This window comes from Fusarium odoratissimum (assembly GCF_000260195.1).
Source record: "Fusarium odoratissimum NRRL 54006 unplaced genomic scaffold supercont1.18, whole genome shotgun sequence".
NCBI lineage: Eukaryota > Fungi > Ascomycota > Sordariomycetes > Hypocreales > Nectriaceae > Fusarium > Fusarium odoratissimum.
This window is the reverse complement of record NW_022158777.1, coordinates 497,615-521,635: the sequence shown is the minus strand read 5'-3', so window position 1 is coordinate 521,635 and position 24,021 is coordinate 497,615. Positions and strand designations below refer to the sequence as shown.

The 24,021-nt window shown below is 47.6% G+C and overlaps 10 protein-coding genes across 14 annotated transcripts; 3 read left to right on the top strand and 7 right to left on the bottom strand.

Annotated features, from left to right (window-relative positions):
* Positions 1-432: 432 nt before the first annotated feature.
* FOIG_10512 (uncharacterized protein) lies at positions 433-2,198 on the bottom strand. Its single transcript, XM_031210857.1, has 3 exons — positions 1,908-2,198; positions 1,527-1,859; positions 433-1,475 (listed from the first exon to the last, which is right to left on the bottom strand). Exons 1-3 carry the CDS (start codon positions 2,061-2,063, stop codon positions 591-593), a joined length of 1,374 nt encoding a protein of 457 aa, XP_031059568.1. The 5' UTR covers positions 2,064-2,198; the 3' UTR covers positions 433-590.
* A 571-nt stretch (positions 2,199-2,769) lies between these two features.
* FOIG_10511 (uncharacterized protein) lies at positions 2,770-3,384 on the bottom strand (the record flags this gene model as incomplete). The annotated part of the gene is made up of 1 exon (XM_031210856.1): positions 2,770-3,384. One exon carries the CDS (start codon positions 3,382-3,384, stop codon positions 2,770-2,772), a length of 615 nt encoding a protein of 204 aa, XP_031059567.1.
* Positions 3,385-4,476: 1,092 nt separating this feature from the next.
* On the bottom strand, positions 4,477-6,200 carry FOIG_10510 (uncharacterized protein; the record flags this gene model as incomplete). The annotated part of the gene is made up of 3 exons (XM_031210855.1): positions 4,477-4,899; positions 4,948-5,988; positions 6,036-6,200. 3 exons carry the CDS (start codon positions 6,198-6,200, stop codon positions 4,477-4,479), a joined length of 1,629 nt encoding a protein of 542 aa, XP_031059566.1.
* A 447-nt stretch (positions 6,201-6,647) lies between these two features.
* Positions 6,648-8,781, top strand: FOIG_10509 (uncharacterized protein; the record flags this gene model as incomplete). Its single annotated transcript, XM_031210854.1, has 4 exons — positions 6,648-6,943; positions 7,003-7,519; positions 7,569-8,283; positions 8,337-8,781. The coding sequence occupies 4 exons, from the start codon at positions 6,648-6,650 to the stop codon at positions 8,723-8,725; spliced, it is 1,917 nt and encodes a 638-aa protein (XP_031059565.1). The 3' UTR covers positions 8,726-8,781.
* Positions 8,782-12,447: 3,666 nt separating this feature from the next.
* On the top strand, positions 12,448-13,692 carry FOIG_10508 (uncharacterized protein; the record flags this gene model as incomplete). Its single annotated transcript, XM_031210853.1, has 1 exon — positions 12,448-13,692. The coding sequence occupies one exon, from the start codon at positions 12,448-12,450 to the stop codon at positions 13,690-13,692; it is 1,245 nt and encodes a 414-aa protein (XP_031059564.1).
* A 241-nt stretch (positions 13,693-13,933) lies between these two features.
* FOIG_10507 (uncharacterized protein) lies at positions 13,934-14,866 on the bottom strand (the record flags this gene model as incomplete). The annotated part of the gene is made up of 4 exons (XM_031210852.1): positions 13,934-14,188; positions 14,245-14,488; positions 14,534-14,672; positions 14,725-14,866. 4 exons carry the CDS (start codon positions 14,864-14,866, stop codon positions 13,934-13,936), a joined length of 780 nt encoding a protein of 259 aa, XP_031059563.1.
* A 353-nt stretch (positions 14,867-15,219) lies between these two features.
* Positions 15,220-17,152, top strand: FOIG_10506 (uncharacterized protein). The gene is made up of 3 exons (XM_031210851.1): positions 15,220-15,379; positions 15,464-16,150; positions 16,197-17,152. The coding sequence occupies exons 1-3, from the start codon at positions 15,320-15,322 to the stop codon at positions 16,980-16,982; spliced, it is 1,533 nt and encodes a 510-aa protein (XP_031059562.1). The 5' UTR covers positions 15,220-15,319; the 3' UTR covers positions 16,983-17,152.
* On the bottom strand, positions 16,766-18,718 carry FOIG_10505 (uncharacterized protein). Its single transcript, XM_031210850.1, has 2 exons — positions 18,508-18,718; positions 16,766-18,454 (listed from the first exon to the last, which is right to left on the bottom strand). The coding sequence occupies exons 1-2, from the start codon at positions 18,621-18,623 to the stop codon at positions 17,023-17,025; spliced, it is 1,548 nt and encodes a 515-aa protein (XP_031059561.1). The 5' UTR covers positions 18,624-18,718; the 3' UTR covers positions 16,766-17,022.
* Positions 18,719-19,229: 511 nt separating this feature from the next.
* FOIG_10504 (uncharacterized protein) lies at positions 19,230-20,759 on the bottom strand. The gene is made up of 2 exons (XM_031210849.1): positions 20,154-20,759; positions 19,230-20,057 (listed from the first exon to the last, which is right to left on the bottom strand). The coding sequence occupies exons 1-2, from the start codon at positions 20,709-20,711 to the stop codon at positions 19,332-19,334; spliced, it is 1,284 nt and encodes a 427-aa protein (XP_031059560.1). The 5' UTR covers positions 20,712-20,759; the 3' UTR covers positions 19,230-19,331.
* Positions 20,760-20,997: 238 nt separating this feature from the next.
* FOIG_10503 (uncharacterized protein) lies at positions 20,998-23,732 on the bottom strand. 5 transcript variants are annotated; one of them, XM_031210845.1, is made up of 3 exons: positions 23,666-23,732; positions 23,377-23,599; positions 20,998-23,327 (listed from the first exon to the last, which is right to left on the bottom strand). In XM_031210845.1, the coding sequence occupies exons 2-3, from the start codon at positions 23,449-23,451 to the stop codon at positions 21,333-21,335; spliced, it is 2,070 nt and encodes a 689-aa protein (XP_031059556.1). In that variant the 5' UTR covers positions 23,452-23,599; positions 23,666-23,732; the 3' UTR covers positions 20,998-21,332. The 5 variants fall into 5 exon arrangements, with proteins under 5 accessions (XP_031059556.1, XP_031059559.1, XP_031059555.1 ...); XM_031210848.1 differs by having other exon boundaries at positions 20,998-23,051; positions 23,557-23,599; XM_031210844.1 differs by having other exon boundaries at positions 23,377-23,732.
* Between the last annotated feature and the right edge of the window lie 289 nt (positions 23,733-24,021).

Sequence of the window (24,021 nt, the reverse complement as noted above, 5' to 3'; positions counted from 1 at the left end):
AGGATGCCTGAGGTATTTAGCTCGTATGTACGACAGCCGGCTCATTCGGCACAGTACCCTTGCTAGTAAAAGTCAACATGAACACATTCCTCTTAGCGAAAATCGCCCCACTGATAAGAGACGCAGTCCCATGGTATTAAATAGCTTCTACCACTGACAACAGGGTGATAGCGGTGGAGCCACGACATTATTTTCTTAAACCCGTTTCTTCGTATAAAATAGCCGATGCCAAGCACGTCATCCCACTTATAACCGTTTGATAGAATTCTAGACTCGGCAGAATGAGAGCATGTGCGGAGTAGCCAATGTCCTATGGGATGAATCCGCCTAACGGCTTAACTGCCATTTATTGGGCAGCTTAACATGCGTTGCTCTAAAACGCACCAATGAGGTATTTATAGAGACATCAACTAACTAAACTACTGCTGTCAATGCTACTTTAATCGGTAAGCTCGAATTATTCTGCAAATTATGGTGAACATTTATGTATTTGTAGATTTTATTCGCTTCGTTCATTAAGATCTGGTCTTAGCGTTGCTGGCTACTTTCCTCCTCGCTGCCGCCTGATTTCAGCACCGCTGACAAACTAACTACAAGCATTGAGAATACCACTGGTTCTGCTCCTTGCAAGTATACGGCGAAGCACAAACCGTCGGTCCAGTCCACGAAGCACCACCACACTGCCCATACCTAGGCACAGTAGGTCCACCAGTAACAGTCGGCTTGGACGTAGTCGAAAGAGTAGTACTTGGCTTCGACGTGGCTGTAGCAGTAGTAGTAGGCTTCGTCGGCGCAGCTCCTCCATTAGCGGCATTGACGGCGGCAGCATGCTCATACACCAACGGCTGGGCCTCATCATCCTCAAGATAAATAGTGTTCCCATCATCGTGATTCTTTCCGTATGAGAACTTGCTGGTGCCGAATTGCCAGTACATGTCGCTGACTTCAAGATCAAGAGAAGCTTTTTGCCATTTGCTCAGAGTAGCGATGCGGGTGGATTTGTCGGTCCAGCCGTATTCCTCGTGAAGAACGGGCTTTTTGGCCGTGGCACCAGCGGCAGCGTGGTCTTTGATCCATTGAACAACCCAGTCAGTCGTCTTGCTCCAGTACTGAGGGTACGAGTGGAATGTGTTGAAGTCGATGTTGGGGAGCTTGAGTTCAGCGTCAAAGTCAGTTCCGTCTGCGCCGTTGTAGGTCCAGTCGTCTGACTGGCGGTTGAAACCGCCTTCACTTCCTGTGGTGACGAGATGGTTGGGGTCGAGGGACTTGATGTAAGTGCTCATCTCGCTGACCCAGGAAGTGATGGTTGCAGGGGTACAGTCGGGTCCACGGGGAAGGTTTCGAGTTCCGTCGGCGCCGCACCGGGGCTCGTTGGCGATTTCCCATGCAAAGACGGCGGGTGAGTCCTTGTATCGGTTCACAACGGCGGAAATGTAGTTCTTGAAAGCCTTCTTGATAGCAGGGAGACGATAGAACTGTATGATCCGTTAGTAACTCTTATACAGCAAATCTTCGGAGAAACTCACATCATCATGGTAGCGACCGCCGAGATTGACAGTATAAACATCCATACCACCATAATCAGCCCAATTGTTAGTCAAAGCCAAAATCAGCTTCATGTTAGTAGCTTCAGCAGCTTCAATAACCACATCAAGCTTGCTCAGATCAATCTTGACGCTTCCGTCCTTCTCAAAGAACTGCATGACAGTATTCTCAGCACCAGTGCCGTACTGAGGCAAACCACCAGAGACATAAGTCCTGTTGTTGTCGTGGAAAGCCCACGTACGCATGACTTTGAGACCAGCGTCTTTTGCAAGTTGAAGGCCTAGCTTGACATCTGAGTAGTGATCCGTTCCCCACTGAAAAGGTCAGTTTAGGCTTGAATATTGTGTTCCAAGGGTACTTACGACGTTGAAGGGAAGGTAGTAGGCATTGCTACCAGCAAAGAAAAAGTCCTTTCCATCAAGTTGGAACTTTGTTCCATCGGTAGTGACAAATCCAGCGGGTACAGCCAGCGCCGGAACGCTAGCAAAAGCGGCCGCGACAATTGAAGCAAACTTCATCTTGAGATCTGAAGAATGACTGAACTTGATCAATTCTGCTGATCATGACAAACAGCGATTAACTACATATTTTATACCTCTTGCACTCGGCATACCAATTACACATGCCATTCCCCTCATCCCCATAGGGTGATAAATGCAGCATACCGGAGCTCAACACCCCGTGATATCCGCATTCGGAACGGGACAGGACGATCGTCCAGATATGGGCCGGAAAACCGCGATATTCGATCCGGTATGTTTTTGGAAATCGAATTAAGTTTCCTTTTCAATTCCTGAGAGGCTTTGTCACGCCACGATTGGCGGTGGCCATTTGTGGATAAACGAGTCTGTGCCGTTGAGTGACAAGCTCGGGACACTGATCTTGCATGATCAGAAGAGATTCACATATACCCCCAATATAGTCCACCAGTTGGAGCGATGCAACCATACTGCATGATGAACCTGCAACGAGCAAGAACAATGCAGTAACCCTATTCCAGAGGTTTATCTACCTCCGTGAATACCGAATGTTAAATAGTTTAGGTCAAAGAAGTTTAATACCACTCAAATATGATATCATCGTGACTTATTCTTCCAGCACTCAACCCCCAAGGCTGGTACTCAGAAACCGAGGAAATCCGTGCTTTACGCGTATTCGCGTGTAGTACCTTTTGAAGCAAGTGAACTAAATACCAACGACGGCACACAAGTGCAACGAGATTATCTAATCCGCACTTCTCCAACGGAACGTCACTGGTTCCAAGGGATTATAGAAGCCTTTCCCTTCATATCCTCCAAAGCCCATCCAGGGGTCATAGTAAGTAACATCGTCCTCATCCGTACTCTCCTCCGTATAAAAGTTCCGAAAAACGCCATCATCCGCCTGGCAATCCCAAGCATCGTTGTCCCTCGGGGGGATGGTATAGTGTCTACAGTGTCCGGCAGAAATTGAGCAAGAGAGTTCGCCGCTAGTTTTGAGGTCGCATTTAATAGGCGCGCCGTAGTATGTGTCTGACGCTGAGCAATCGATGAACCAGCCTGGGTTGGGGACTGTACCGGAACCCCAGCGGATGCAGACGAGTGGGAAGTTGGGGCGGTACGGGTCGGCGCGGCGGAGATAGCCCGTGCCTTCTTCGAGGATGAGGGCGACGGGTTCCCAGGCTGGGTTTGTGGAGAATTGGAGATTGTAATAATCTTCCTTCTGGCCCATTACTATGCCATCTACTGCACCACCCTCGGCGACGATATTGAAAGTTGTGACGGCGGGTTCTTCCGAGGTTGTTGTTGTAGGGGCAACCGTCGTGGTCTCGGTCGTGTCGAGTGATGTTATGAGGGTCATAGTGTCAGATTCAATTGCGGTCGATGTGGACGGAACATCAGCGGTAGAAGTCTCAATGGTCCCTGGTACAGTTGTGCTGGCTGTCTCCGAAGACGCGACTCCAGACGCAGTCGCCTGAGTTGAGGCTGTCAAGACCGCATCACTGGACTGAGAAGCTACAGAAGCTTATTAGATGACTGTGTTGACCCATGCGCTCGCGAAACTTACAAGACCCGGGTTTGCAAGGGCCCGCTATCACCGCTGGGAGCCCAAAGGCCAGTGAAAGAATTGGGTTGAAACGCATAACGAGAGACTTGCCAAAAAAAAAGTTTGGCTTGACAACGATGAGGAAAAAATGAAGAAGGAAAATAGGGCGTTGAAAAATGACCGGGTGGCGGCTGTCATAAGCATCAAAATAAAGGAGACCCTGGCAGTTGACCCACTTTAGAAATCGATAGTTCTGAAGCTATCGACACTGCCAAGATGTTCCAGAGCTGTTATTTGCTGGCGTAGCTCAGTAACAGACAGGGGCAGGCAAGCCACTAATTTAGACTGCGGCAATACCGGCTTCGGCTGATAAGATAAGCTTGAGAACATTCGATGATGGCATTGAGTTGAGAACGACTGCAAAGTATGCTTTGCAGTTGGCTTCACTCGTGGTGAGCTCCAAGACTGGTGAAAGATTTCCAGATTCTCAGGTCTTGACGGTGCTGAAATCCATGCCGCTGGCCACACAGAATAGTCTTCATGATGCGTATTACTAGCTGGAAATATCATCCAATCATCGGTGAGATGGCCGAGTTGGTTATGGCGCCAGGTTAAGGTTAACCTTAACACCAATTTCCTGGTGGAGCAATCCTCCTGGGTTCGAGTCCCAGTCTCATCAGATAATCTTTTTGCGTTTTTAACCTCTAGGTCCTAGGTGGCAAGAGGCCAGGATGAGTCTTGTGTCATGTCGTTCTTTTTTGCTTTTACGAACCACGCTAACTGAAGTATCATCACTCCGTTCAGCCACTGGCTCCAAGCCAGAAACAGTTCAGTTAACCACTTACACTATTATGACAATAGGTGCTCCGTCCCTCGGGTATAATGTACATGTAAACTATTCACACACTATGCAGATGTAGTTGTCCCAGTTGCCTTCTTCCCCGCCTTGACATTCTTCCATTCGAATCCGAAAGACGTAATGAGAGCAAAACATGCCATGCCCAAGCCAAGATACCAGATAGACCTCATCGAATCGTTATACGCGTTCAACACCAAATCAACCTTGTCGGAAGGTACAAGATTCCACAGATTTGTTGCGCCACTGTTCGCAAGTGTATTGATGTCAACCCCAGGAACATACCTGGCAATTTTGCTCTCGAGTTGTCCTTCGAGTAGTGTCTGCGACACGGTGACAAATACTGTTCCGCCAAGGAAGATCAAGAAGTTCAGGATGGAAAGGCCAATCGGGCTATCGCTTTCTGGGAGAACAGTTTGGATGGCGATGGCGGGCTGTTGTAGCGTCAAGCCCATGCCTGCTCCTGTGATAATCTGCCATGATCCGTCAGTATCGCCCAAAATTATGTGGACTAAACGTACCTGATAGCCGATCCATTTGGCCTTGCTCACATCTGCCGTCCAGGTACTGATCAACGCCGAGCCAACGATAAGCACAGCACATCCAGCGATAGCAAACGGCGTATAGTATCCAATCTTGCTGACCAAAACACCGCCAAGAATAACACAGAACACATTGCTAAGTAGTAACGGTATCAGAGCTATACCTGAGTCTTGCGGTGACTTACCCTTGACCACCTGGAACCAAACGGGAAGGTAAAACGAGTAGATAACCAGTACTGAACCAATAGCCAGGGCATTCAGGCAGGCAAAGAATGTGGTTCGTTGGAAGAGAATTCTTGGTGGTACTGTCGCCTTTTCTTTGCGCCAAGCTTGGTAGCCAGCGAAAATGAGGAACAAGATTCCAAAGACGACGAAAAGAGCGATGACTCGTCCGCTTGTCCACTGCTGGTTCTCTTTTCCAAACTCGAGTGCGAAGAGAAGGCTGACGACTGATCCAGCAACCATAAGAAATCCGAGTGGATCGAGATCGAGGAGTTTCTGACGCCATGACTTAGCTGGTTCGCTTGGTGGTGGTCTGTTCGGCGCCAAGATAAAAAGAAGAATGAGCGAAAGTCCACCGATAGGAACGTTGATCCAAAAGCACCACCGCCATGTAACAGATGTAAGATACCCCCCGAGAATCGGTCCCAAGATCGACGATATTCCAAACGCAGACCCAAGAGATCCGAGATACTTCGGTCTCTCCTCTAATGGAAACAGCAGCGTGATGTAGATAAACACACCAGAGCCAATACCTGCACCTCCAATACCAGTGATAGCTCTTCCAACGATCAAAGCATTGGAGTTAGGTGCAGCTGCACAAACAATCGATCCAATTTCGAATATGGCGGTTAAGATGAAGAGAACCCATTTGGTGGAGTAGTATTTGAAGACGAGACCGAAGGAGAGCTGGAAGACGCAGAGGGGGAGGAGGAAGGCTGATTCGTACCACGCGATGTCGCCGAAGCTGTCGAATTCGGCGGAGATTGTTGGGATGGCTGTGCCGATGATGGTGCGGTCCTTGGAGGTGTCAGTGTGTAAGGGAAATGGGTAGGAGGGTGGCTTACCAGTGCGACGAGGAAGAATACGAGGAAGAGAGCTAGCATTGTTGGTAGGACGACTTTCTTTGGAGGATATATCTTTTCGTTATCGGCATCGTCGGAAGATGTCTTTTCCACGTCGGCGCTTGGCCTGTTCGGTGGCATCTCATCTCTGGTTTCTTTTTCTTCCATCGTGACAAGTCTTGTTGAATTGCAAGACAGACAGATGCAACGGTATTTCGTGCTTTGTTTTAAGGTTATTGGTCAAAGGGAGCTTGCACTGTCTGCAACAGTGAAAAAGAAGCTTTCGTTAAGAAGACTACGCAATAGTGAAATGAATAAATAAATAATATCGCGAAAGATCAGCATGGTCTTAAATGAAGAAGAAATCACTGCCGGCATTCCAAGTCAATTACATATCTCCCTCCCTGCTGGATCATCAAGCATCGTGTCAATCAGCCAATCAAACATCAACCTCAGAGTTTCGGTCTCGGTACCGAGCCCGAGCTAACCCGTCTCACCAGCAAAAAACCTCGCGGGGTCGCCCGAGCTTTTAATTACACAACGTCATGGATCTCAACATCACCGATCACCAACCCTCAATAGCACCACGAAGATCACAGTAACAAAAAATCCAGAATGCGATCTCAGGCCTGCGAACCATGCGCAAAGCGCAAAGTCAAATGCGACAGAGCAGAACCGCCGTGTTCTAATTGTAAGCGTCGCAAGCATGATAATTGCACTTACCCTGAAGTCTCGCCTTTTGAGAGGATAAGGAAATTGGAGGAGGCGGTGAGAGCGCTGGGTGGTGATCCGTTGTCTGATACGCCTCAGAAATTGAGAGGGCAGAGCGTGAAGAATAGTCCTGCGGAGGGGACTAATGCTGAGACGCCGATTATTGTGCTGGAGGAGGGAAAGTCCGTTTATCACGAGTCGTAAGTCAATTAAAAAATATCTAGTATGTGCACAATGAGACAGCTTCTAACAATCTCAGAGAGGGATGGCATACCTGGATCGATGTTTCACGTCTTTACAAAGGCTCCAAGCCAAAGTTCAATGCCTCCGACCCTCGAGGTTCAGCCTTATCACCAGGCAAGCATCTTCCTCACGCGTTCCATGGCTCACCATGGCGAGATAACGCCATTCTCTCAGAGAAACTCGACTTCTGCCCCATAGCCACCGAAGAGGCCTTAAAGTTATGGGACTTTTTTATGGAGCGAGTAGAGCCAATTGTCAAGATCAGCTTCAGCTGGACGCTTACCTATTTAAGGGCCGCTCTGTCGGATGCTGAGAAGTGGAGAAGACTTGATAACGGAGACCATGTGCTCATATTGTCAACTTGTTTATTTGGAGCTACGAGTTTGACGAATCAAGAGTGCCTAGATCTATTCGGTCGCACGAAAGCGTCTCTTACGAATGAATGTCGCGTTCATTGTGACATGGCGTTCTCAAGGATAAGTCTACTCGCCATTGACAGCATCTCAACCTTGAAAGCTATGTGTCTGTACATCGTGAGTTACCTTCCCAGAACCCGCTTACCACGGACTAACATGCTGCCAGAAAGCCAACGTCGACGTCTTGACTTCCCGTAGCATGTGGACTTTGATGGGTCTCATCTCCCGAAGCGCAGAACAACTCGGCATGCACCGCGACGGCACAGTACTAGGTCTTTCACCGATTGAAACAGAGGACCGTCGTCGACTCTGGTGGCAGCTTCAACACCTCGATCTGATTCTTTCACTGAAAAATAATGTCACTCCCTTGTCCTTTGGCGCGGGCTGGGATGTCAGGCTTCCTTTGAACATTGAAGACGACGATCTTGATCCAAGTTCAAGAATGCCACCGAAAGACCGAATTGGTCTGACGAGTTTCTCGTATACGCTGTTTACGTACTGGATCATGGAGAAGCAGCGCGGTTTTCGACTGACACAGGCGAGCCAGGCCACAGCGGGTGATAAATCTCTTCTTGGCTGTTTGGCTGACTCTATGATTGACGACCTCGAGGCTGGCCTCAACGAAAACTTTCTGCAGTATTGTGATCCCATCAACCCGTTACATGCGATATTACAGATTACCGCGCGGGCTGTTGTCAACGTTTTACGGCTGAGGAAGCTGCATGAAGCTCGCATGCGATCTCAGCATAGCGATGATCAATGCCATGTTGAGCACTTCAATGCTTGTATGCAGGGTATGCGATATATCGTTGTCTCTCATTCAAATCTTCAGCTGAAGCCGTTTATATGGCTTGTAGAGAGCTCATTTCTCTGGTACGCTTGTGAGTAGCAGTTCTCTGTCGGACTGAGTTGTATCCTGCTAACAAATGGGTAGTTATTGGAATCTTGGTCGACATGTCGAACTTGGCAGATGTCAACCTTATCAAATCAGCTTGGACACTACTCTCGCAGCTTTACGCCGTAGCAGGTCATTTATCCGACCTTGAAGACGACAGAAGAAAATCTCATGCTGCAAGATCAGTGGTTGCAACGTGGTATGAGTGCCGGCAGAAACCAGGCCTGACTGCGATGCAGAAGCCAGGGTTTGTCACCAAGCTTGAGAAGGACTTGGCCGAGCTGGAAAGCAAGACAATTGCAGACGTAGAAAGCCAAGTCGGTGTTCCACAGGAGGTCTGGCAGACTCGACCTGTAGAGACTGAACTGCAGCCGTTTGGGTTCGAGTTCGCGGATATTGATTGGGCATTTTGGGATAGTATTAATTAGACCATCTCTTACTGCTTATTCGTAGCGGTTGCAGTATCAAGACCCTGACTTCAAGCTGTATCTGGAGCAAAAAGGAGAATTGAGTGACCTAGAAGAGTCTTCATATGCAAAAGAAAAGGGTCTGGCCGGGGATTGAACCCGGGACCTCTCGCAAGCTAAGCTATAGGGTTTTCCCTAAGCGAGAATCATACCACTAGACCACCAGACCGGTCTTAGATCACGTGATACATGAGTATCATTATACCCTTATATTCGTAATACTGCCAAAGACGAACCAACATTCTCAACTATGCATCGCACAATGCCTCAATACCCTTTGCAATCCGCCCCTCCAGTCGAACTACAATAAAACAAACTTCTCTAATCTTGAACGGCTACAGTTAGGTGTCATCTTTGGACATGGCCAAAGAGAACCAATGGACTAGTGTATCATTAAACAACTCACGCATACAGGTTCACAAACCGTCTATCAGAGCGTCTTCGTCATCGTGGATAGTTATAAAAAGGAACATCATAAATTCCTTTTGGCGTTTTCCTATTAGGTAACTACCAGTTATCGTTCTTATAAAGTGCTGTCCTCTAAGTAATAAAGTAAAGCATCAGGGTTAACCTGGCATACTACTTGATTTATGAAGGCGTCCTTGGTCTCGCAGTAGCTGCAGCTCACGCGGCCGCTGGATATCTCCTGGTATATCCAACCCCCCCGTGAACCGTGAACTGTCGCTTGTGCAACGTTGCCCTCGCTCTCCAACTAACACGGCGATGCTTTGAGGGTTTCGATCCGGACCGCGTGGCTTGTGCTGCCGCGGTTGGTGCAGCTCTCGCGGTTGGTGCAGCTCTCGTGGCAGCTGCAGTTCTCATGCCCGCTGCATAACCCGCGTTGAACATGATCGTTCCTCGTCTTGGTGTGATTCTATTGGTGAAATTCCCGTGACGAAGCCTGCGTATCGCTGTCCTCACACTAAGAGACCGATGCGTTGGGGTGTTAAATACGAAAACTTGTGGTGGCGCACTTGGTCCCGTGGCTGCTGCAGGTCTCGGAGCCCATGCTGGCCCCGGGTACCATGTTTGTCTTGAGTTTTGTACCTGTACAGTAGGCCGTGTGATATTTCCGAAACACATGATACAACTAAAACGTGGTTAGCGTTATTGGTTAAAAGGATGGTATCGGGTCTTGTACGGTAGAACTGGTTAACTGTATTGCAGGCTCGTACCAGTATAGCTTTGTTTCCTGGCACAGGTGTGCAACAGTGGGCGAGGGATGAGTTTACAGGGCTGCAGTTGCAGAGCCGATGGAAATATTGCCCATATGTGTCAAGGTGTCCTCTACCTTTGATCTGAAGCTTGTAAATAAACCTGTACGGAAAGCAGCCGCTGTCTGATGGGATACAGTGTATGGAGAATATTGGCGACGGCTTTGCCTCGTTGAGGGGAAGAATGCTGGCAAGGAGGGGACTATAGCATCTTATGTACCTTTAAGGCCGGCAAAGGAAGCATAATCTAGGTTTTCTTATCAGCATTTATTGTATACCAATTGGTTATGTATTGCAGTATAATGTCTAAGCAGTAAGCTTGTTGTGTTATTTGCAGGTGATACTTGTGGCAAAGAGCTTGCATTACCAGACGGAACTTAGTAACAAGGGACGAATCCAAGAGGGCGGGATTCACGTGCCGTTGTGTTAAAACCAGCCACGTCTCTTCTGTGATGACTATAGAGTTGTACCTCGAAAGTAAAACTCAACACAGCGACTATAACATGATGTCTATGACTAACAAACAGCTTCATTACAGAGAGGCCCACTATACGAATAACACCTCGGAACGTTTAAGGTTTAGTCTCGTAATCAAGCCACCTGCTTCTCTCATAACCCATGCATCAGGGTGCAGAAACCGGATATCCGGAATCTTCACCGTCTCGACTAGAAATAAATACCCGTATTCAATGAAGGATCGCATTGCGATGAAAGTGCCAGAAACCCTGCAGACTCTGGAGCAAAACGATCAGGGGACTTAGAACGGGGCCTGCTTTCCATTCGCGACACGCTTCCTTGAGAAGCTTGGGCTCTCAGAAGCTTCTTTCTTGCATTCTCCTCTCGTCGGTCGTCCTGGTCTTTCAGAAATTTCTTTCTCGCTTTCTCTTGCCGATGATGTTCTTTCTGAAGTTTCAGTCTTGCTTTCTCTTCTTTAACAGCATGACGTCTGTGGATTTTCTTTCCCCCTTTCGCTGCTCGCCTTTCCAGGGCTTTGTCAAGTTTTCTTCTTGCTGTCTCTTCATCAGCGGTCGTTAGACGTATGAGCAGACGCCTGATAGAACTGAACATGGCTGACGCTGTGGAGATGGCAGATAGTATCGGTTGTTTGTGCGGCAGATGATCTTTGGACGCTAGTCTTGTATCGCTCAACGGTCCAGATGGGGTGTGTAACTGTTGGATGTATTTAAGTTACAGTTGTGCGGCCAAGGAGGCATTGAGTATTGCCTAAATGTGCAGATGTCTCTTGCCTTTGATCATCGGCCCGCCGATTTCTTTTAGCCACTGATGACCTTGAATTTACAGCAGTAGCAGTAGCAGTAAGAGGGAATAAAATAGCTGTGAAGATGTTGGTGATGGCTATGCCTGTTGGGTGAGAGGGATGTTGTTCAGGAAGGAAAGAATCGAACAAGAGTGAGGCTTTATGTGCTTCTTTGCTTGAGCTTGCCACATTCCTTTCATCAGACTGTAGAGTTACATCTCGAAAGCATAACTTAACGCCCCTATGTGTTATCTGATGTCCTTACTCATTACAGATGGGCTTTTACTTGATGCCACCCCGACAGGTAAGAGGTCACATGTAAATTCAGTGATGAACCTTCATTGCGGGAAGGCCGAGTTTTTACTTTACTGATGATGACTCGGAGGCTTCAGCCTTCAAACTCGTGATCACGCCGTTAATTGAAGCTGGCTGATCATTAACATGCGCCTGATCCTATGGATTAATGCTTGTTGTAGTATATTGGTGAATCCCGAATGTGATGTAAGTGCCCACCGACACTACTAAGAGCCAGGAATCAGCGACCTCTGAATGTGCTAGCTGACACACAGGGTACTTCGACCTGGAAGGTCAATCGCCCAGCAAATCGACGGTCTGCGCACCAAACTCTCCTAACAATGTCTTTGAGGAATATGTCTCCACGGTTCACCAACCCTCTAGCTCATCAGAAGAGCTCAAGATCAGAGTGGACTGCGCCATTGCTGGTCAAACTACCAGATTCTACGTGGACGACGTGTCAATTGAGTTTGCTTAACGGCGCTGTTGGAGGGAAAGTGGAACAGCACATGGATGAAGATAACCATCGGCCCTTTGATAGATATAGATGACATGACCAGTGCTAGCCCTGAACTCGCATAATCCCACTTACAGTCACTTCTTTCCACGGAGGCTTCCACGGAAATATATCCACGGAACCAATTTGGCTTATGTATTGTGCATCCAATCAGCTTTGTTGTCGATGCTTCTGGCTTACGGTTTCGCAGCCAATCAGACCAACGGAATCATGAACTCCATCTGTGCAGTGGAACCATTTATCCAGTAAATTGGAAATCGCCAGTTGTAAACAAGAGCCCGTATTTCTGAAGTTCTGTATATATACAGTTGTTCTGGTCCTGAGAGTGTGACCGATTATCTAACCCGCTCTTGATCTCAACTTGTGCTTTCAGATTCTCACCTCGGCCCCGGTAACAGCCATGTCAAAAGAAGCACCAAACTGGCCAATCGACGGCGGCCATCGGGCCTGGCTCTCGACCTTTGGAGCCTGGTGGGCTATGTTCATTACCTTTGGTTGGGTCAATTCCCTCGGCGTCTTCCAGTCATACTACGAACAAACCCTCCTTCCAGACTATTCTACCTCGTCCATCGCATGGATCGCATCAGTCCAACAATGTCTTACATACAGCATGGGTATCTTTCTCGGCAAAGTGTTTGACAACTACGGTCCACGATGGCTTCTCGTCGTTGGAGGTCTCGCGCAGGTGTTTGGTCTCATGATGACGTCTATATCGACAGAGTATTACCAAGTCTTTTTGTCACAGGCTATTTGCAGTGCCCTTGGTGCCAGTGCTGTTATGTACGGCACCGTTGGGGCGTTGGCGACCTGGTGGAAAAGTCGAAGGGCTACAGCGTATGGGGTCGCCATCTCGGGTTCATCAATCGGTGGCGTCATTTTCCCGATCATGGTGAATCGCCTTATGCCTCGCGTTGGATTTGGTTGGACTATGCGAATTGTCGCATTCATCATTCTGCTTGGAGCTCTTTTCTCAATGGCGACAATTCGATCGAACAGAGCCCATGTACCAACAGCATTCAACATCCGGAGCTACATCACCCCGTGCAAGGACGTGAGATTCGCTCTTCTCTGCTTAGCCTTGACCTTTTTCGGCTTCGGATTGTTCCTCCCATTTAACTTTATTCCTCTGGAGGGACAGTCAATCGGAATGTCGTGGGACTTATCTATCTACTCAATCGTTATTCTCAACGCCGTTAGCGTCTTTGGTCGTATTCTGCCAGGCTTCCTCGCTGACAAGTTCGGGCGTTTCAACATGATGGTGATATGCACAACCATGTCAGCTATCCTGACTCTGGCGGTTTGGCTTCCTGGGAAGTCGAATGCAGAATTGCTCTGTTACTCGGCATTCTTTGGCTTCTTTTCCGGTTGCTACATCTCGTTGACTCCGGCTCTTGTCGTTGAGGTTTCACCGCCTTCCGATATTGGCCATCGTACTGGTATCCTCTATTTCTGTATCTCTATCGGTGTTCTTGCTGGTAGTCCCATTGCGGGTGCACTTGTGGAGGCTAAAGATGGTGATTATACGTACCTCAAAGTGTTCTCTGGTGTGACCATGTTAGGTGGAGCTATATCAATTGCCGTTCTTTGCCTCTACATCAAAAACCTTGCAAAGAAGCAAAAGGTGGAATCGCAGGAGCAGGAGTAGATGAGGGTTCGGAGGATTGGAGCAAAGGGACTTGGTTTGATTTGTTGATGTTCACATAGATATTCTTGTAGACCTTGACCCTTCCATCAACTATTAATTACTCGATAGAGTGTACTCGAGCTTAGGCCAGTTAAAATTCTGAATTCGATAAAAGAATCTCATATGCCTTGCCGAAAAGCAAATTTTATATAGTACGGAGATCACTATCTTCCTCCCCCTACTCTTGTATCCCAAGCGCTCCTCACTTGCTCAAAGACTCCATCTCGACACTTCCCAAGCTCTCGGCACAGACGCCTCGCCAATGGCGAATCCCCAGATAAAGAAAGATCAGAAGTGTAATATACTCAGCAAGCAGACACATCAAAGCAAACGCAACCGCCGATCCTATAAGTGAATTCCAAATGGTCGTTACGTTGTCAACAGTGAAAGCGCAAAGAAGTCCATAGACTGTTCGGAGGACAAGTGTCGGAATGCTTGCCAGAGTAAGCTGTATAAACTACGTCATGTCAGTATGCGAACTATCCATAGGCAATATGGAGAGGATGAACGCACAATGTGTCTCTCGGGAGAAATGCGGTGTTTTTGGGTATAGAGATGAAGTAACTCGACAGTCATCAGAGCAATGACAGCAGCAAGAGTGACATAGCCAGCTTGAGTCAAGTGTCTTGAGAGGTGTATACTAGAACCACTAAAAGCCCCTGCGACACAGAGGAGAGCAATAGCGGCAATGAATGCTAGGCGAATGATCTTCAAAAGGGCAAAAGCTCGTTTGTTCTCATCAAGACTCGATTTTATACTGCAAGATTAGCATATACCTTGTTGATGAGTGATGTTTGCTCACATCAAACGGATGAACCCAACCATGGAGATCATTAACGGAATGAGGCCGACATTGAGCAGCACTGTGGTCGCGATGATAAGCCCGATACTAGTAGGGTCAGATTGACGGAGAATGGTTAAAATTCCACCAGCGAGACGAGCTAAAAGAACCAGTTAGCATCATTACTCAAGACAGTAAAATGAGTCGCTTACCTAGGGAGAATGTGACAAGGGGGTATGAGGCAAGACGCAACCCATGTTTCCAATTGCTGATAAGAATAAACACAGCGATGGGCAATACAAGCGCGTAGAACACGACTTGTGCGATGCCAACCGATGTATGTGGATTGATCATGATTGTAAGATATCGTCAAATAAGATTGTAGTGCAGTAGGAAATGGATATTTACCGATTGAGACGAACATTCTACCTTTATAGTCATTTTTCATAGGGGCCCTGAGGCATACGGCATTTTCGCATAGCCATCAAGACTCGCGGGATGATACTCAAAGAGTGATAGCGCCATCTCTGCCGGAGATCGGCATCTCGACGAAACTCAGCCGCATCGTGGGACCCATTTCTCGCGCAATGATCCCGAAGATGGCTTAGCCTTGGCGCGAGCCCTACAGCCAACCTCAGCTCATTGGCCAGACTAGCCCTTCTAGCTTGATCCACTATTGAGGACTCCGTTATGGCAATCATTCGGAGGGTAATTTGAACTCAGACGATGCAAATCTCGACAATCTCGGCAATACCACAACTTGAGGGGTCTTTCTCCTGATCTCAGCTCCGAAGAATATTGGTCGGCATGGTTGGAGTGGCAGGGCGATCTAAAGCATGTCACACGTGCAGGCAGAGGAGAATCAGGGTAAGTCGACCCACCATCCATGCGATTTAAATCATGCCCCCTACGATTGACAGACCTGGAGCTCACTGGATGATCTTCTCAAAGTGTGGCGCTGAAAAGCCGAGTTGTAGTAACTGCCTCAAGTCCGGTCGACCCTGCGCAGGTTATCATAAAGCACAGGTCTTTATACCATCCCGTTACGCAAAGATAACCAATACTGGAGGAATAACTTTGGATGCACCTCTATCTCTGTCGCAGTGCAAGTCAAACAAGCATCACTCATATGGACATCAAAATCTTCCGATATCCACGTTTCCGATGTCGATATCAGCACGCAACGCGACCAGAGATCAGTTCTTAGCCAATTTCATCGACCGTCAACTTCCATCTTGTATCCTCACCTCCGGTCACCTCAACGACCATCGGAAGTGGCTTCTTCGCCTACCCGACGTAGCAGTACTGACACCGGCCATGGAGCACGCTATCTTAGCACTCAGCACCGCGGCCTTTGACAAAGATGGCGCCCTTGGTGGTCAGAGCCTAAAGCTATACACTAGAGGACTATACGAGCTACAAAAGGCCATTGATGACCCCAAAATGAGATCAGACGATCAAACTCTTGCAGCCTGCGTCTTACTGGGCATGTTTGAGTTCTCAGAATGTCCAGGTAGAACTGTCAGCGCATACATGCGGCATTATCAGGGGGCTATGGCTCTGTTGCAGCTTCGCGGACCCAAGCAGCACATCGGTGGACTGGCGCATGATGTCTTCCAAGTATTGAGGATGCATACTGTAAGCCGACTCATGTCATGGTCATACAGCTTCTGACTTTCAGCAGGCTTTTCAAGGTCTGGGCCAAGGCCACGCAAGCCAACTAGCCAAGTCAGCATGGATGGAAGGACCATGGATCTCAAAATCAAAAACTATGCATGATCTACTTGTCGATATATTTCTGCAAGTTCCCGGACTTCTCTCTGAGGTCAGAGCGGCTACATCTTTACAGCCCCGGCAGTCCTCGCTTACTACCGGCCTCAAAACATTATCGGCATTGTTAGCTCTCAATAGTCAACTCAATGAATGGTTCGAGTCATACCAATACACTTGCCCGACACTTTACTGGCCACAGCTATCAGCCGCTAGTAGCTCTACAGACAGTGAGGAGCTAGGAAGACTCTACCCAGTGTCATTCCACTTTCCGTCCTACCATGTAGCGGAGACTATGATACTTTACTGGACGGTACAGATCTTGATACATGCCAGTATTTGCTCCCTTTCCTCTACATTACCATCTAGCGAGACGAAGGACATCACAACCTTCGAGGGTGATAATCGGTCAGCTAAAGACAACGATGACATGTCTCTTGCCGACATACAACATATAGTCGAGACGTCAGACTTCATGTTATGGCCAGAGACATCAGCTCGCTACATCTGTCAGTCAGTGGAGTATTTATTCCAACAAGAGTTTCGTGGCATAGGCGCTGGAATTGTTCTATCACCATTATTGGTGGTCAAAGCATGCCTATGCAGATCAGCACGGGACTTTTCTAGAGAAATTGCTTGGATCGACGAGACAATTGGGCGCATTCAGTATAATGGGGCGGGATTAGCGGCTTGCGTTTAGCTAATGATCTAATTTGACAAATCCCTCTGCTACCACGTTCTCAAGAATCGCTCTCATCCTCCTCATCCCTCGGTTCCCATTGACCCATATAGTATAACAGCGCTTTGTTTTCTCCAAGAGGCATTTCACCATAAAAGTGAGCTTCCATACCATAATTCACATCTCGGTAGTGTTCGAGACTCATATCGCGCTCATGTCTCTTCGTAGCAATGCCGGCGTCCTTGCAAATAACACCGCCGTAAGAAACGCTACCCTCCATGTGGAGGTTATCAAGGTCAACCCTAAGACCCTTCGGGGTCTCGCCTGATACGTTGGGGTGTTCGCGTATCGTACTAAAGACAAAGCGCCAGTCGATGTCGGCTGGTCCTCGGCAGACTTTACCAGATACCTCAAGATGCTGCAGACTCTTGAAATGCAGAAGCCAATGTGCAAGGGCTTGAGGGAAAATGTTGCCCTTTTGGGTCAGGTGAGTAAGCTCTGGGAAGTCATGGCTGGGCTTTCGAATTGGCCAGCAGAGAACACCCTTCCCGACATGATCTATGCCATAGGCGAAGTGCTGTATGCTGGAATGGCACTTGTCCAGTAGATCGTGACAGAAGTCGCCGGACTTGATCTTCATCTTCTCGGCATGCGAGTCCGACATAGCCCAAAGGTGTCGCTCAACGAGACCGTTCTCACCAGAAGGGATCTCGGGTGAGATGTGGAGTACCTTGAGCTTACTGAAATCGAGGTCTTCCCAGCCGGGGATGTCCTTGCACTCGACATCACCGGTCATGAATAATTGGATATTGAGATTTGGGATAGCAACGCCCGACGCTGCCAGGCATGTAAAGACCATGGCGATGAGCTTGTCACCCGTGACAGCTGTAGCATGCTTGCAATGGTACTCGACAGTAGGCTCAGAATTCTCGTCGCGGAGCTCAAATCTCGCCCATTCGTCTTCTTTATGGTCATGTCGAGGAAGCTGCCACGGCATGCCGATGTCCTCCTTGCTGAGAGCGTCAAGATACTTGACCTGGCGAATCTTCTCACAATCATAGCTTAGAAGCTTCACCTTTTCAAGGCGGTCTCCCAAAGTCTTGAGAATTTCTGTCCATGCTTGCTTAAGATCACCCTCTGGATCCTCAAGCAATGCCTGCGTATCTCTAGCATCGTTCATATATGCATCATATGCGGACTTAAGCCCTTCAGGCCAAAAGAGCACAGATGAGTCCTGTGAACCGCGGAGCATCCTCTCATACGCTTTGTATGGAAGCGTCCAGCTGGGTGGTGTCGTGAACGTGACAGAATGCACATGACGAGCGATGCGAGAGAAGTCACCACGCTGAAGACTCGTGAGCGCAGCACGCGTAGGTTCCAGTACAATATTGCTGAATAGGATAGTGTTCAAGTCGTCGCACTCTGCGAATGTTCTGTGCGCCAATCGCAGAGACTTCAGGTTCTGGTTTGTCTCTTTCTGTATTTTAATGTCCCTGGACAATGCGGTTAGTACGAAGCGGAAACACCATGTACTGGGTGTTCGTACGGGTACTCGGTGCTAAAGGGAACATCAATGAAACGCAGTTCTTTGATGATCTCAGCGAGAATTTCGGTGGGCAGGCGGAGCAAGTTGTTCTCGTTCTGTTGCAATTTAGAGGCCATTGCGATCTTGAATCAGAGGTGAGTGAAAACGTTATTCCAATTCAACAGTAACAGGAGAAGCTGTTATGTAAAGAGATAGCTAGAGCCAACAGTAAAGTTGAACATGGTTGAGCACGGAAATTGGACCCTCCCGCAAATAACGCTAATTGGGCGCTTTTGTGGGAATGGTGCGATGCTGCCTACAAAAGCCCCGCTACAACTGAAAGACCCTTTCACAGGAGTCAAACCAACAAGCCTCGGAGACTACCGCAATTGGAACTGATGAAAAATAAGAATGAATCTTCGATAAAAAGTTTACAGAAGGTGAAAACGCCTTTTCTTTCTCGGATTCATAGACAAGCCAGAGTCGAATTGGCCATATCTGTTGGCTGTGAGATTAATTGCCATGCTTGTAACATGGCGCTAACCTGTGAGTTTGAGTTGTTTGCCGTGGTTTACAGAGAATCACCACCTGGAGTCCGCCTGATTCAGTGTATATCGATAACCGCATCATCACTAACAAAGTTCTTGAATCAACCTGCCCTGTCGCTTGCCCACGTCCGAACCAAGTTTGTATCAAGTTGGCAGCATGTTGATAGATATCAGCGACCTTAAAAAGACCATTTTGGAAGAGCTAGTACTTTATAAACCTTTTTAAGTTCTGAGTCTGTACTATTTTACTTATCCTCTACCTCTGCCCTTTGTAAACTCTGCTGTTTATGCATCACTTCATTCTTTCTCCTCTTCACTGTCCTCATCCCAATTTTCACTCTCACCTCCTTCCTCATCCTCTTCTGAATCAGTTTCCACCATACCAACATCCCAATCGTTCATCAAGTATCGTAACCCATGGTTGTCCTTGAATCGCATTTCGTTGTAAAAATGCTTCTCTAAAGAGTAGTTCTCATCCATCAGGCCCTCAGGATCAGTGCAATGAGTATGCCTTCCTGTAGCAATAGTGCTATCCTGGCAAATCACCCCTCTATATGTCATCCTAGTCCAATGAGCTGACTTGATAGATTCAAACTCTACGGAGAGACCTTTTGGGTTTGGACCTCCAACACTCCGATGGTCTCGAACAGCATCGAATATATGGCGCCATTCGACGAATAGAAGTCCTCTGGATAGTCGTATACCGCCAAGTTTGAGGTATCGCAGGTTTGGCATATTCTTCAGCCATGAGCTCATTACAATGGGATTGACGGCATCGAAAGAATGGTTAAAACTTTCAAGGGCTGGCAAAGAGGCAACCGGCGGCTGGGTAGGCCAGTCCAAGACGCCACTTCCGTCGAGAACAAGTCTTTTGAGTGTTGTTCGAGACTTATTGACCAACTCATGGACAATCCTGGAAGCATGTGACTCGATTTCTTCCACTTTCGGACACGGCAGAGCCTTGAGCACACTCTTGCTAGCCCAATGATCTTCATCGTGCGGGATATCTGGACCGAACTCAAGCTACTCCAGGGCAGTCAAATTTAGATGATCCCACCCAAGCACCTTGGTGCAATCAATGGTTCCCGTCATCGCATGTTTTATCGAGATCTGCGGTACAGCAATACCAGAAGCTGATAGACATGATATGACTGTCGAAAATAGCTGGTCACCAGCAATGGCAGCGGCATATCGACAGCCATACTCGACAACCCTGTCTGCATGGTGATGAGGGCCAAGCTGATAGGATATTCCTTCATCTGCCTTGCGAAGGTAGGTGGTATAGTCGACCTGGCACAACTCATCGCACCGGAGGCTTAGGCGACGAACATCCCGCAAATTTCTGCCAAGAAGCTTGAGAGTTTTCGTCCATAAGCTTCGAAGCTCACTTTCTGGGTCTTCGAGCGAGAACTGTGAGTCTCTTGCATGGCGTATATATGAGGCATATGCACTAGCCAGCTGCGACTCTGTTACCGGAGGTTCGCCTTTAGGTATAGTCTCAATTAAGATCTGCTCAAGAGTCTCGAAAGGAAGTTTCCAGCTTGGAGGATTCATGAAGGTAATAATAGATACGAAGCTTGCAATACGTGACATATCGCATTTTTCAAGGTTAAGTAATCCTGCGCGTGAGGCCTCAAACTGGACGGAGTCAAATAGTAAAGCATTGATGCAGTCCATGTTGGAAAATCGCCGATGTGTCAGTCTTAGGTTCTTGAGCTGGTGCCGTGTGCCTCTTCTCAGCAGAGTTAGCTCAATTGGTTTCTTGGAATACGATGATCTGAAGGCAAACCTGTCAAGTTGCAAACATGGGTCGTTGACTAACTCGGTCACGACCTGAGTGGTAATTTCAGTGGGTAGCCCAACAAAGGTGCTGGGATTGGCCATGTTGATACCTGCACGCTGATGAAGTTTCTGTGGGGAAATGAAGTAAAAACGCCTGCGGTTGTGCGAGAATGATTTTAGATGGATGTGTTGTGTTTTATAGACCAGTGCCCTCAGCCTCAGTGTAGCCGGACGAGGTGGAGAATATTTGCGATTACTGTTCTTCACTGGGTATACATTATGATAATGGGGCTCTGATGCCAAGCAGCCCCCTGTTCATCCATCCTTTACTTTTACTGGATGGTGGATGATGACTTTCGGTGCTCAAAGTCTCAACGAGGGCATTAAAAATTAGTCAACACAACCAGAGTCTTGCAACAAGGTCGAAAACCTTGACTGGAGCTGACCGAAACTCCCATGACCACATTAGAATTGAAATAATCCTCATCAAAATACCAACACCAAAGCTCCCCCCGTCTAACTAAAATCTCCTCCAGATTCTTCCTCCTGTTGACGTGTTCTTTGGTACCCTTTCTGCTCTCTCAGACGAATCTGAAAATATCCTTCATCGCCATCACAACCAATTGTAACTGTCTTCCTCCATAGTTCAGACTTGGAAGATTGTTGAGCCAAATCGTTTGTGCCGTCTGGTGGTTTGGATGCAAGAGCAAGAACCAACATGTCTCCGAAATTGTCCCAATCTGAGCCTTGCCAAGGATCCTTGGATTGTATGATTTTGACCAGATGTATCAAAACCATCAGGACGTGCAGAAGGAGGAAAGTAAATGCCAAGGGGATACCGCGGCTGCTCTCAAAGCGATAGGCGTATGTGTAGTAATACCGTATGAAGAGTATCGCGTCCTCTTGTTTTGTTGAATCATTCGACTGTTCAGTCTGCGGCTTATAGCCAGGCGACAAGAAGACGTTTCCTGTTTGAGCAAGTCCGTCGGTAATATGCAAAGCAAGGGCATGTTCATAACATCTTGGAACGAAGGACGGAGCAGCTTCACATATCTCTGCCATAGAGTCAAAAAACGACTTATGGGAGAAAGTCGCAATTCCATCCATCCACTTGTCCTCTAAATGTATGAAGTCACTCGACCTGTTACTAATGCTTTGAACTATTGGCTCTTCGAAATTGCTCCAAGTTTGGAATGACCGGGGTAGCTCAATCCATGTATCGGCAGCAGACCAACGGGCAAACACCAAACAAAGTGTGAACTTGTTCTCGGAGGAGCCAAAAAGGATGTCGGCGCTCACTGGCCAGTTTTTGTTGGCTCGAAGGTTTAGAAATCGGTGGTCGCCCCGTGTGAGGTTATGTAAGTCCACGCCAGCTAGGTCCTTGTCGCCATCAAGTGTAAGCGTCTCATTTAACAATACAGAAGAGAAATTGAAGAAATGAGAGTCTGTAAGACCATATTGACATTTAACAGCCAGCAAAGGCTGTTTCCATGCTGTTCCGTCCCCATGGCCTTGAATCTGTTGCTTGCAAGTGGTTAGCCATGGTCCTGGAAATGCTTGGGCGCCTCTATTGACTGCAACTCGTAGTAGGGTTGCCACAATGGATAATGGACATGTAGCATAGGTTATTTCATTTTCTTGCGCGAGAGAGACTGATTGGGGCCCTTCATCATAGTTGCTGTAGCTGATGTTTGAAAACTCCATTTCCTCAAAATTGGTATGTAGATCGACGTCAACGCCAGCTCTAAGGAAAGCTTTTATAGGGTCAACTAGAGATTGGACTCCAGGTAAAGGTATTGACTCAGAACCAAGCACTGTTCTGTATTCAATATGAGGTAACCACTTAGCGAGTGGCGAACCCCCGTCGTCGGCAAAAGCATCAAAATCGTCGTTTTTCCACCAACCAAGCCGAGGAATCATAGCAATGGCGGATAGCGGGCTGGCTGCAATGCAGAGGATTGAGACGGACACAATCATGGCGCCTGTTGCCCATTGATGTTTGGTATTTTTACTAGATTTGAATGTTGGAGCCCATAGCTGACGACTTGCGAGGTACCGAAACGGTGCTGCTAGGTAGAAGGAGGATGGCAAGAAACCAAGTGGAACACCGATGTCTTGTCGATCGAGTCCATAAGATATTCGGTAAAGAAGGATATCTCCTAAGGAAAGAAGAAGGACCGTTTCGTGCGACTTCGCCGCAAATTGAAGAGCGTTCAATCCTTCATTTGAGGGTTCCTTCCAGTTAACCTTGGCGATATAGAGGGAGAGAAGTGCCAGTGTGATAGTGACAGGTGGTAAATGCATGATCGAAAAGTGACGCAGAGCTGACATTCTTTTGCTTTTGCGGGTACACAAATTCCGAAAGAAGGCAAGATGACGCGATCTCCACATGCCACTAATGGATAACAAGAAGTTTCTTCTTTTCCGTGACTTTTTTACATTGAGCTGGTCAACTTGAGGGGCTTCTGGACCTGGACTTGGGATTGCGGCAGCGAGACCTGGGTCATCTACCTTCTAAGAGTGAGAATGTATTGCAAACGCCGCGCAGAAAATTGCTCACCAATGGCACTGAGGAACCAACTCTCGTGCTGTTGGAATAAACCGTGGCAAGTTCGTGGTCATCGTCGCCTTGCATTCTGGGTAGCTTGTATTGTGTTGTGTTCGTGTTGGCAGTTCAGTTAACATGTAACGATGGGTAATCAGAGGAGGAGGAGGAGGAGGAAGAAAAGATGAAACCAACATTTTAAGCGCAGTATTCAAAGTCTTACATGCATAAATTCAGCCTGTGACGTAAATATCTGGCCATCTTGTACTTTGTATCTAATCAGGCTCTGGATGCTTGAAAATACCTTAAGGGATATAGGAAAAGCCTATATTATACTATCTATATTTAGGGTTATTATTAAAGGACTTATTAGATTATTAGAAACTTTAAAAAAATTAGTTAATAGCTTATAGAGGGATTATAGAAGGTTTGTAGGTAATGAAATCTTGTACCGCCTTTTGTTGCTTTTTCTGACTTCCTAGGGTCCCTTGTCATAAGCAGGGAGGTAGGATAAAACTTTTAACCGCGACCTCCGTAGGTCCGTGGAGTTAGACCGACTAATAGCTGCAACCACTCTCGGGTGGCATAACATCAACCAGTGGATATCTTGAACTAACAATAGTAGCCAGAAGTGACACCTCGCTGGTGCGAAACAAGCCA